Source organism: Silurus aristotelis (assembly GCF_946808225.1).
Source record: "Silurus aristotelis genome assembly, chromosome: 21".
Lineage (NCBI taxonomy): Eukaryota > Metazoa > Chordata > Actinopteri > Siluriformes > Siluridae > Silurus > Silurus aristotelis.
Window position 1 is genome coordinate 493,830 of NC_139594.1, and position 12,228 is coordinate 506,057.

The window sequence follows — 12,228 nt, forward strand, 5'->3', positions numbered from 1 at the left end:
CCCGCCATCGTACACAACAATAACCCTCCATTGTCCCCGAAAGAAACCCACCCTTGCCCCAGAGAGAGAAAAACCCACCCTCGTCCCAGAGAGAGACGCCACCATGGTCCCAGAGAGAAACCCACCCTCGTCCCAGAGAGAAACCCACCATGGTCCCAGAGAGAAACCCACCATGGTCCCAGAGAGAAACCCACCCTCGTCCCAGAGAGAAACCCACCATGGTCCCAGAGAGAAACCCACCATGGTCCCAGAGAGAAACCCACCCTCGTCCCAGAGGGAATGCCACCATTGTCCCTAACAGCAACCCGCCATAATCTGCAAACAGTGACTCGGCATCATCCCCTGCTGTAACGGGGGATTATCTCTGGCAATGAGTCGGTTTATCATCCGCAACACTGACCCTGCCTCGTTTTTAACACCAACTCCATCACCCTCGAACTCTGACTCAGTTTCATCCCTGAAAGTAAAAAATATCTGCATATAACACGGGTATTAAAAAAACCTCAGTGCAAATGTGTGTGTGTGTGTGTGTGTGTGTGGTGGTGAAACAGCACCACTGCTTCCCTGATCGTCCTCTGCAGCAGAATTGTAAACAGTTATATTTCCAGCTAAAGAACAGGTTTGTAGGTTTTAGGATGATGTTGACTTTCTGAACCATCTTAGTGTTTGTTTCTTGTCTCACATATCTAATAAGGAGAAAGATTTTTACTGCACATGACTCACTTTCAGAATCCAAATTAGAAATCCACACAAATGTTCACTGCAGTCAGGACCAGATGTTTTTGGAAATATAAAGGAGATATAACGACTCAGACTCAATCAGTGACTCTTACTGATGGAGACGAGGTACACAGGAATTCCCTATGAATCTGAGGAAGCCATACTTAGCACTGATCAACCCCAAGCTGGACACACACACACACACACACACACACACACACACCCCTATGATTGTATCCACTGTTAATGAGCTGCTACTGTAGAGAAATGTGGGTGGGGCATCAACAACCCAGACAGTATTTAATTGGGCAGACATGATTAGTGCAGGATGAGTCACCAAAGAGGTTCTGAAACTCAGTTTAAGTGTGTGTGTGTGTGTGTGTGTGTGTGTGTGTGTGTGTGTGTGTGTTTCTTTTTTTTATATTAGCTGTTGATGTGTGTAGGTTTGCAGAAGACCTTGCTGAAATCTCTCTCTCTTTCACACACACACACACACACACACACACACACACACACACACACGGTTGGTGCTTCGTGGCATGTAAATTACTGAAGAATATTCAAGTGACCTTCCCCCGCTTCCGCTTTTAACAACCACTGTGTTATTGTTCTTTATTAAACACAAACACGACCCTCCTACACATACACACACACACACACACACACACACACAGTGTCTAGGTTTTGAACAAGTACCCAAGACCCCAAGATAAGCACCACCTTCTTACCCACGGCTCGTTTCTTCTGCTCTTGCCGGAGAGACTCGATGACAGAGACGGGGACAGAGAGGGGCCTGGGGGCGGCATGCTGGGGTTCAGGCTCCGCGCTCTCTTCGCGTTCTCTCTCCGGTCGTCCTGCGGACTGGATGGAGGCTCTGAGCCGCTGGTTGTCCTGCTCCTTCCGCGCGGTTTCCAGCAGCATGGAGCTGAGACTGGCGCCGACCGTGTCCGTGATCTCGGTCACGGCGAGCTGCACCACCTGCTCCAGAGCAGACTCCAGCTGGCCCTGGAAAAACGAGATGTAGAGCGAGCTGTTCATCTTCTCTCCTCCACCGTGTGGACCTTCAGCAAAGCTCTCATTCTTCTTTCCGAGAAAAAACCACAACAAAACCTATAGAGGGGAAACAACACAGTGATGCCTTCACACACACTCACACGCAACACACACACTCACACACACCCCCTCTGTAAGATTGTACCGTAATAACCCACAACACTTCACACACACAATCCACCTCCACTGATCATCTTCTGCTGAAGATTAGTGCTCCTCACGATTTTGCACACTGCCTCACACTGGTGTGTCTGTTACAGCTGCAGTCTGACGACGACACACTCTCTCACACACACTCACACATATATATATATATATATATATATATATACACGACATAGTAATGTATTAATGTTAATATTGCAGTGTGTGTGTGTAATACATTTTAATGGGTTTATTTTTTTACTTTACATGAAGATTATATTAGAAGTTGATAAGAAGCGTTATTGATGTTTATATTTCAGGTATCATGAATACGCGGGCGCCATTTTCCCTTCATTTCCCACCGGAAGCGAGATCACTCACACCGGAAGTGGAGTGGAAATGGCGTGGACTTAGCAAATGCGTATGAACCTTTAACTTTAAATAACGTGTGCAAAATAACATCTTTATTATTATTATTTTTTTTTTTTTTTACAATAAAACTAAAATATGTGTAGACTTAATTTTAGCTAAATGAACTGGACCAATCAGGTCCCGCCCTCACATCCGGGTGCTTTGGCAGGTCGGCGATTACCCTTTAGATAAATACCTCAGAACATCAGCGAATAAAACTTTATTCATAAAATCAGAAAACATCAGGAAGTCTGCGGCAGGAGAGTTGGTGTTCCATCAGCCACACAGTGGAAGGTTTTTTATGGGAAGTGTAGTTTTTTAATAAAAGACTCCACCGTAAGCGAAAGTTGGGAGTGCACGCGCTGTTTCTTAGCGTATTTACGACAGAGAAACCGGAAGTTGCGGTCGTGGAAATGGCGGATGATGACGCACCTCTTCCTCTGCTGTGTGTAGTCTAAACACCAACCACAATTCCGCCGCTTAAAATACACAAATAAAACAGTGTTGGAGTGAAAACAGCACAGAGAGCAGATTTATTCAACTTAAAGCAGAAGTTTATTTAAATCTCACATTTATAAACTCAATAAACATCACATGCACATGATCCGGCGCTGTGTTCCTCCTCGGAGATCCCATTAATCACACTTTAATCATCTCCATATCTCCTGGGTTACTGCACACGCGGTGGCCAAAAGTATTCGTTCATCCACAAAACACAATGAATTCAGACATCTTCGGATGCAGGAGCATGAAAATCTCCATTCACTTGAACTTGGAGCCTCAAACTTGTTCCAGCATGACATTGAGATCCAGCTCCATAATGATCTAGGGTTAGAGGGGAAGATCTGCTATAGAGATCCAACTCTATTTAACACCTTTGGGATAAATGTTTCATGCTGACTGCACCCCAGTACCTGACTTTACTTACACCCTTTAGCCAAATATATCTCCACAAAATCTAGTGGAACATCTTCCCAGAAGAGTGGAGCTCATTATAACAGCACATGGAAACTTCTTCTTCTTTCAGCTGCTCTCATTAGGGGTTGCCACAGCAGATCATCTGTCTCCATACTCCCCTGTCTTCTACATCTGCCTCTTTCAAACCGAATAACAGCACATGGAGCCAAAATGTTGTACACACCGAACATGTATAACATCATAAGCACCTGCCTAATATTGTGTTGTTCCCCCTTTTGCTATGTGGTATGGATACATACCACATACACCTGCCTAATAAATAAATCCACCCACTAACAGGTGCCATGATGAAGAGATCAAGAGTGTTCTTTATTTCATCACTCAGTGTTATAATATTATAATGTTATGCCTGATTGGTGTGCATTGTTTCAGTGTTTGAGATCTGAAATCATCAGAACTCTTTAAAGATTCTTCTTTTTCTTTCGATTCTCCAATTAGGGGTCTCCACAGCGGATCATCCGTCTCCACACCCCCTGTCCTCTACATCTCTCTCTTTCAAATCAACTACCTGCATGTCTTCTCTCACCACATCCATAAACCTCCTCCTTGGTCTTCCTCTTTTCCTCCTTCCTGGTGTCTCCATCCTCAGCATTCTCCTACTGATATACCCCATGTCCCTCCTCTGCACATGTCCAAACCATCTCAATCTCACCTCCCTCACCTTGTCTCCAAAACGTCCTACATGCGCTGTCCCTCTAATAAACTCATTTCTAATCCTGTCCATCGTCTTCACTCCCAACGAACATCTCAACATCTTCAGCTCTGCTACCTCCAGCTCCACCTCCTGTCTTTTACTCAATTCCACTGTCTCTAAACCGTACAACATCTCAGGTCTCACCACAGTCCTATAAACTTTCCCTTTCACTCTCACAGATACTCTTCTATCACAAATCACACCTGCTATCACTCTTCTCCACCCACTCCACCCTGCCTGCACTCTTTTCTTCACTTCTCTAACACACTCTCCATTACTTTACACTGTTGACCCCAGGTACCTGAACTCCTCCACCTTCTCCACCTCTGCTCCCTGCAACCGCACCCGTCCACTGCCCTCCCTCTCATTCACACACATGTACCCTGTCTTACTCCTACTGACTTTTATTCCTCTTCTCTCCAGTGTGTACCTCCACCTCGCCAGGATCTTCTCCACCTGCCCCCTACTCTCACCACAAATCACAATATCATACACAAACATCATAGTCCAGGGAGACTCCTGTCTGACCTCGTCCTTCAATCTGACCATCACCACTGCAAACAGGAAAGGGCTCAGAAGCGATCCTTGATGCAGTCCAACCTTCACCTTGAACCAGTCTGTCGTTCCTACTGCACATTTCACTGCTGTCACACTGTCCTCATACATGTCCTGCACCACCCTCACATACTTCTCTGACACACCAGACTTCCTCATACAATACCACAACTCCTCTCTCCACTCTGTCATACGCTTTCTCTAAATCCACAAACACACAATGCAGCTCCTTCTGACCTGATACTTCTCCATCAACATTCTCAAAGCAAATAATGCGTCTGTGGTGCTTTTCCTCGGCATGAATCAATACTGCTGCTCACAAATCTTCACCTCTTCTCTCAGCCTGGCTTCCACTACTCTTTCCCATAACTTCATGGTGTGACTGATCAACTTTATTCCCCTGTAGTTACTGCAGGTCTGCACATCTCCCTTATTCTTAAAGATCAGTACCAACACACTCCTTCTCCATTCCTCAGGCATCTTCTCACCTTCCACAATCTTGTTAAACAATCTAGTTAAAAACTCCACTGCATCTCTCCTAAACATCTCCATGCTTTTACCGGAATGTCATCTGGTCCAACCAACTTTCCACTCTTCATCCTCTTAATCGCTGCTCTCACTTCCTCCTTACTGATCCTATCCACTTTCTGCTTCACATCTCCACATCATCCAACCTTCTCTCTCTCTCTTATTTTCCTCGTTCATCAGCTGCTCAAAATACTCCCTCCATCTTCTCAACACACTCTCCTCACTAGTCAACACATTTACATCTCCATCCTTTACTGCTCTAACTTGCAGCACATCCTTCCCAGCTCCTTTTCTCCTTTCTTAGTGTCCAACTTCTCCTACAGCTCCTCATATGCATTTTCTTTGGCTTTCACCACATCCCTCTTCACCTGCTGCTGCATCTCCTTGTTCTCCTGCCTACTTTTCTCATCACTCTGTCGATCCCAATTCTGTTTCTCCTTCTGCTCTCCTGCACTTCCTCATTCCACCACCACGTCTCTTTGTCTTGCTTTCTATTTCCAGATGTTACACCAAGAACTTTGTAACTGTCTCCCTCATCACTTCTGCAGTAGTTCCCCAATCATCCAGCACCTCTTCACCACCACCGAGCTCCTGTCTGACCTCTTCCCTGAATCTCACACTACAGTCTTCCTCCTTCAGTTTCCACCATCTTATTCTTCTTTCAGTCCTCACTCTCCTCCTCTTCTTTTTCACCTCCATCCTACAGACCACCATCCGATGCTGTCTAGCTACACTGTCCCCCGCCAACACCTTACAGTCTCCAATCTTCTTCAGGTTGCATCTCCTACATAGAACATAATCCACCTGTGTGCACCTTCCTCCACTCTTATACGTCACCCTCTGATCCTCCTTCTTCTTAAAATATGTGTTCACCACTGCCATTTCCATCCTTTTAGCAAAATCTACCACCATCTGCCCTTCCACATTCCTCTCCTTAAAACCACACCTACCATCGCCTCCTCATCACCTCTGTTCCCTTCACCTACATGCCCATTAAAGTCTGCCCCAATCACCAATCTTTCATTCCTAGGTTCACCTTCTACCACTTCATCCAACTCACTCCAGAATCTTTCCTTCTCCTCCATCTCACAATCCACTTGTGGAGCATAAACACTGATGACATTTATCATCACGCCTTCAACTTCCAGCTTCACGTTCATCAATCTATCAGAAACTCTCTTCACCTCCACTACACTCTTACTGTACTCTTCCTTCAGAATCCCCCCTACACCATTTCTCTTTCCATCCACACCATGATAGAACAGTTTAAACACCTCCAATGTTCCTGCTCTTACTCCCTTTCCACACAACATCTCTACCTTTCTCCTCTCCATCATATCAGCTTCCTCTCTCCCTTTACCAGTCATAGTACCAACATTTAAAGTACCAACCCGAACCTCCACTCTCCTCCACTTCTCTTTTCTCTGCAGAGCATTTCTGTGTTCATTACTGTTCGCTATAAAAAATGGAATAGTTCAAATCTCATTTAGGATCTGAAATTTCAACAATACTGAAAGTGTATTCTCCTTCAATGTAGATGCAGATCCTAGTGCTCTTCCTTCACTGGTAGATGCTGTGTTTACTGTATAAATCTGCTGCAGAAGTCAACATAATTTCTCTCTGCCCTGCAATTCACTTTCATCACTGTGTTGTAGCTGTGCAACAATGAATTGCAATCATCTGTCTGCCCTGAGCCGAACCCGAGGCTGCTGTGCCTCTGACTGGAGAAGAATAGAAGATTAGGAGGAGGAGGAGGAGTAAAGACGTGTTTTACTAAGAGGCGTTGCTGTCTATCTGAAGAAAGATGTTTGTGGTTCATTATCTCTTCATTCCCACTGCACTTATTGTGGAAGGTTCTGCTTTTCAGTGTGACATCGTATCCTCATGTTATATCTTTTCAATGTAGAGCAAAATCCTCTTGTTACGATTCCTGTACAAGTGTAGAAACATTTCCATTACAAATGTTTTTGATGAGTCACTTCTGCTTTTAATGGAATGAGATTTTGACACATTTTCTCTTTCACTGAATCACATGGCTACATGTATTGGAACCTAGCTAAAGATTCTAAAGCTAACAATGCTAAACCACCTGATGATCACAAGTTAGCTTTACATCAAACCAGCTAATGGTTCCACATAGAACAAAGAATCCCTGACGGATTGTTTATAGTCGCCGGAGATTTTAATCACGCAAATCTCAGGACTGTGCTTCCCAAATTCTATCAGAATGTGGACTTTGCAACCAGAGGAGAAAACACGCTGGATGTTGTTTACACAAACATCCGGGGCGCATACCGGGCGAAGCCACGCCCCCCACCTCGGGTACTCAGACCACATCTCTGTTATGTTGATCCCAGCATACAGACCACTCAGCAGGCCTTCAAGACCAGCTCAAAAACAAGTGAGAACCTGGCCAGCAGGATCCATGTCTGCTCTCCAGGACTGTTTTGAATGCACTGACTGGGACATGTTCACGGAAGCTGCAACCAATGGCGATTTCATCAACTTGGAGGAATACACGTCAACAGTGACCAGCTACATCGGCAAGTGCATTGATGACGTGACTATCCAAGACCATCACTACACGCTCCAACTAGAAGCCATGGATGACCGCCAAGGTGCATGCGCTGCTAAAAACAAGAGACTCTGCCTTCAGAGCAGGGGACAAGAGGGCCTTAAAAACAGCAAGGGCCAAACTGTCCCGTGCCATCAGAGAGGCGAAGCGCGCACACGCCAAGAGAATCCATGGCCACTTCCAGGACAGCGGAGACACCCGGCGCATGTGGGAGGGCATCCAGGCAATCACGAATTACAAGACCACATCACCTGCTTGTGACCGTGACGCCTCCCTTCCAGATGCGCTAAAAGACTTCTACGCCCGGTTCGAGGTGCAGAACAACGTGGTGGCGAGGAAGACCATCCCTCCTCCCAGTGACCAGGTGCTCTGTCTAACCACAGCTGAAGTGAGGAAAACTCTATGCAGAGTTAACCCACGGAAGTCTGCTGGACCTGACAACATTCCTGGCAGAGTGCTAAGGGAATGTGCAAAACAACTAGCAGATGTCTTCACTGACATCTTCAACATCTCCCTGAGCAGCGCCACTGTTCCTACGTGCCTCAAGACGATGACCATCATTCCTGTGCCAAAGAAGTCTTCTGTCTCCTGCCTCAATGACTATCGTCCCGTTGCACTCACACCCATCATGAAGAAGTGCTTCGAGAGGCTCGTCATGAGGCACATAAAGACCCAGCTCCCACCCGCACTGGACCCCATGCAGTTTGCGTATCGTCCAAACCGCTCCACGGACGATGCCATCTCCACAACCCTCCATCTGGCCCTCACCCATCTGGATAACAAGGACTCTTATGTAAGGATGCTGTTCATAGATTCAGTTCAGCATTCAACACAATCATTCCTCAGCACCTGATTGAGAAGCTGAGCCTACTGGGCCTGAACACCTCCCTCTGCAACTGGATCCTGGACTTTCTGACTGAGAGACCTCAGTCAGTCAGGATCGGGAACAGCATCTCCAGCACCACCACACTGAGCACTGGAGCCCCTCAGGGCTGTGTGCTTAGTCCACTGCTGTTCACTCTGCTGACTCACGACTGTGCACCAACGCACAGCTCGAATCATATCATTAAGTTTGCTGATGACACGACCGTGGTGGGTCTAATCAGCAAGAACGACGAGTCAGCATACAGAGAGGAGGTGCAACGGTTAACAGCCTGGTGTGGAGCCAACAACCTGTCTCTGAACGTGGACAAAACGAAAGAGATGGTTGTTGACTTCAGGAGAACACAGAGTGACCATTCTCCACTGATCATCGATGGATCTTTAGTGTAGATCGTCAAGAGCACCAAATTCCTTGGTGTTCATCTGGTGGACAACCTCACCTGGTCACTTAACACCAGCTCCATCACCAAGAAAGCCCAGCAGCGTCTCTACTTCCTGAGAAGGCTGAGGAAAGCCCACCTCCCTCCCCCCATCCTGACCATGTACTAAAGAGGGACCATCGAGAGCATCTTGAGCAGCTGCATCACTGCCTGGTTTGGGAACTGCACTGTCTCGGATCGCAAGACCCTACAGAGGATAGTGAGGACAGCTGAGAAGATCATCGGAGTCTCTCTCCCCTCTATCATTGACATTTACACCACACGCTGCATCCGCAAAGCCAACAGCATTGCGGATGACCACACACACCCGTCACACACACACTTCACCCTCCTACCACCAGGGAAACGGTTCCGAAGCATTTGGGCCGTCACATCAAGACTGTGCAACAGTTTTTTCCCGCAAACCATCAGGCTCTTCAACAAACATCTGAACTGAACTCTCTCTCACACACATACACACTTACACTCACACTTACACACAACTGTGTGACTGATCTGTACAACCGGACTCAACACACATAAACTTCGCACACCCAGGTTTCAGCACCATTCACACCTTTCATTATCGCAAAATGTTTACATGCCGTTTGTTGCTGATCTTCCGGGACTTGCTCTTTTTGCACAATATTCTGTCCAAATCCTTTGGTCACTGTTCAGTTTATTTTGATTGCTGCTATTGTTGAATTGCACAATTCTGTTACATTTTTCTGTTTACATTTTTCTGCTACTGTGCACCTTATTCTGTCATGACAGGTTTTACTGGCGGAGCTATTGCTGTTTTTATTTTTATATTTTGTGTATTGTGTATTGTCCTGCACTGTCCTGTGTTGTCCTGCACTGTCCTGTGTTGTCTTGCACTGTCTTGTGTTGTCTTTTGCTCTGTTTGCACCAGTTGCACACATGCACTTTATGTGTCGAGGATCTTAGTTCCTGGCCCTGTGTTTTTCTGTTCTGTGACTGTTGTTTTATGTTGTTCTATGTAGCACCTGGGTTCAGGATGAACGTTGTTTCATTTTACTGTGTACTGCATTGGCTATATATGGTTGAAATGACAATAAAAGCTTCTTGACTTGACTCTTGATAGAACAAGAAAATTAAATGGTACGTATTACAAAAGCAATTGGCTGGAGGGAGTTCAGGTGCAAATAGTAGATTGTGATTGGCTGGAAGGAGTTTAGGTGTAAATAGTAGATTGTGATTGGCTGGAGGGAGTTGCGGTGTAAATAGTAGATTGTGATTGGCTGGAAGGAGTTTAGGTGTAAATAGTAGATTGTGATTGGCTGGAGGGAGTTGCGGTGTAAATAGTAGATTGTGATTGGCTGGAAGGAGTTGCGGTGTAAATAGTAGATTGTGATTGGCTGGAAGGAATTGAGTTGTAAATAGTAGATTGTGATTGGCTGGAAGATTGGCTTTCACAATCCACTATTCACACCTAAACCTCCAGCTAATCACAATCACATTTCTATCATGATCTATGTAGTGTATGTGTGTGTGTGTGTGTGTGGGGGGGGGGGGGATCCTGAGAATCCAATTGTCTAATTATTTTGCCAAATTATACAACAGCTTCAACATTGAAAATCTGCTTACACTCACACACACACACACACACACACACACACACACACACACATTTAACTGTAATGTAACATTCTAATCACATGTATCAAGCCATTACACAAAATGTCCTTCACAAAATGTACACATACAAAACAGTAAAGCTAAGAACAACACATTACAACACATCACAACACACTACAACAAATCACAACACAACAAACTACACCCAACCAATGGTTGTGTATGGATGTGTATGATTGTGTATGGTTGTGTAAGTTTCCAAAAGGTTGTATATGGTTGTGTGTGGTTATGTATGATTGTGTAAAGTGGTGTGTCGTTGTGTTTGGTTGTGTAAGGTTGTGTATGATTGTATAAGGTTGTGTATGGGTGTGTAAGATGGTGTATAGTTGTGAAAGGTCCTGTATGGTTGTGTATGTTTGTGAATGGTTGTGTAAGGGTGTCTATGGTTGCGCAAGGTTGTTCATGGTTGGATATGGTTGTGTAAGTTTGTGAATGGTTGTGTAAGGTTGTCTATAGTTGCATAAGGTTGTTGAAGGCTGTTTAGGATTGTGACTAGTTATGGAAGGTAGTGTATGGATGTGAATGGATGTTTAAGGATGTGTAAGGTTGTGTATGGTCGTGTAAGGTCATGTATTTTTGTGTGAGGTTGTGTGTGGTTGTGAAAGGTTATGTATGGGTGTGTATAGGTGTGTATTGTTGTTTAAGGTCATGTATGGTTGTGTAAGATCATCTGTGGTTGTGTAAGGTCATGTCTGGCTGTGTTAGGGTGTGAATGGTTGTGTATGGTGGAGAATATGGTTGTATATGGATGTGTAAGGTTGTGAATGGTTGAGTAAGCTTGTGTATGGTTTTTTAAGGTTGTGACTAGTTGTATAACTTGGTGTATGGTTGTGAATGTATGTGTTGGGTTGTGTATGGTTGTGTAAGTTTGTGTAAAGTTATGAATAGTTATAAATAGTTGTGTAAGGTTGTGTGTAGTTGTTAGTAGTTGTGTAAGTTTGTGTAAGTTTGTTAATAGTTATGTAAGTTTGTGAATAGTTTGTATTAGTTGTAATAGAGTTTTTAACAGTGGACATTTTCCCAAAGCTGCTCCACAGTGATAACGAGGTTCTAAAGTTGAAATGGAGAAGTTTAGTGTCTATAGGTTTGTTCCTTATAAGTTTCTCCCTAATGACTGATCCAGTGGTGACTGTGGTGAAGGAAAAACTTTCTGATACTTCATGAGGAAGAAACTTTGAGAGGAACCAGACTCTAAAGAGAACTTCATCCTCATCCTTAACACTGAATGTCCATCAGTACAGTTCCATCAGTGTTGAGTTTATAAAGTGTTCAGTGATGTTTACATGCAGAACTGATCATGCAAACAGTGATCCTGAGCACATTGTAGCAGACTGTTAATATTAATTACAGTCATAATCATCCTCAAACTTCTTTAGTTGTTTAGTAACTTCATTGAGCTTTAGGCTGCACAGAGTGTCTCCAACTAAAGAGAACTCCATCCCGAGGTGGAACTAATGAATTAAGCAAGTCTAAAGAGAAGAAAGAGACAGGAACACTGATCACTGGTACGAGAGAGAGAGAGAGAGAGAGAGAGAGAGAGAGAGAGAGAGAGAGAGAGAGAGAGAGAATACCCTGACTAAAGATTTGACTAAATAAATGTGTTTAGACTC

General features: G+C 44.7%; 1 protein-coding gene across 3 annotated transcripts in view; it reads right to left on the reverse strand.

Moving 5' to 3' along the window:
- LOC310716785 (uncharacterized protein) overlaps window positions 1-2,034 on the reverse strand; it is a 12,087-nt gene extending 10,053 nt beyond the window's left edge. The window contains exons 1-2 of one of the 3 annotated variants that reach the window (XM_083524218.1): window positions 1,937-2,034; window positions 1,449-1,800 (exon numbers count right to left, since the gene is read on the reverse strand). In XM_083524218.1, the coding sequence (XP_083380344.1) occupies window positions 1,449-1,758 (310 nt within the window). In that variant the 5' untranslated portion in view covers window positions 1,759-1,800; window positions 1,937-2,034. The other 2 variants (XM_083524219.1, XM_083524217.1) reach the window with 2 other exon arrangements.
- Between the last annotated feature and the right edge of the window lie 10,194 nt (window positions 2,035-12,228).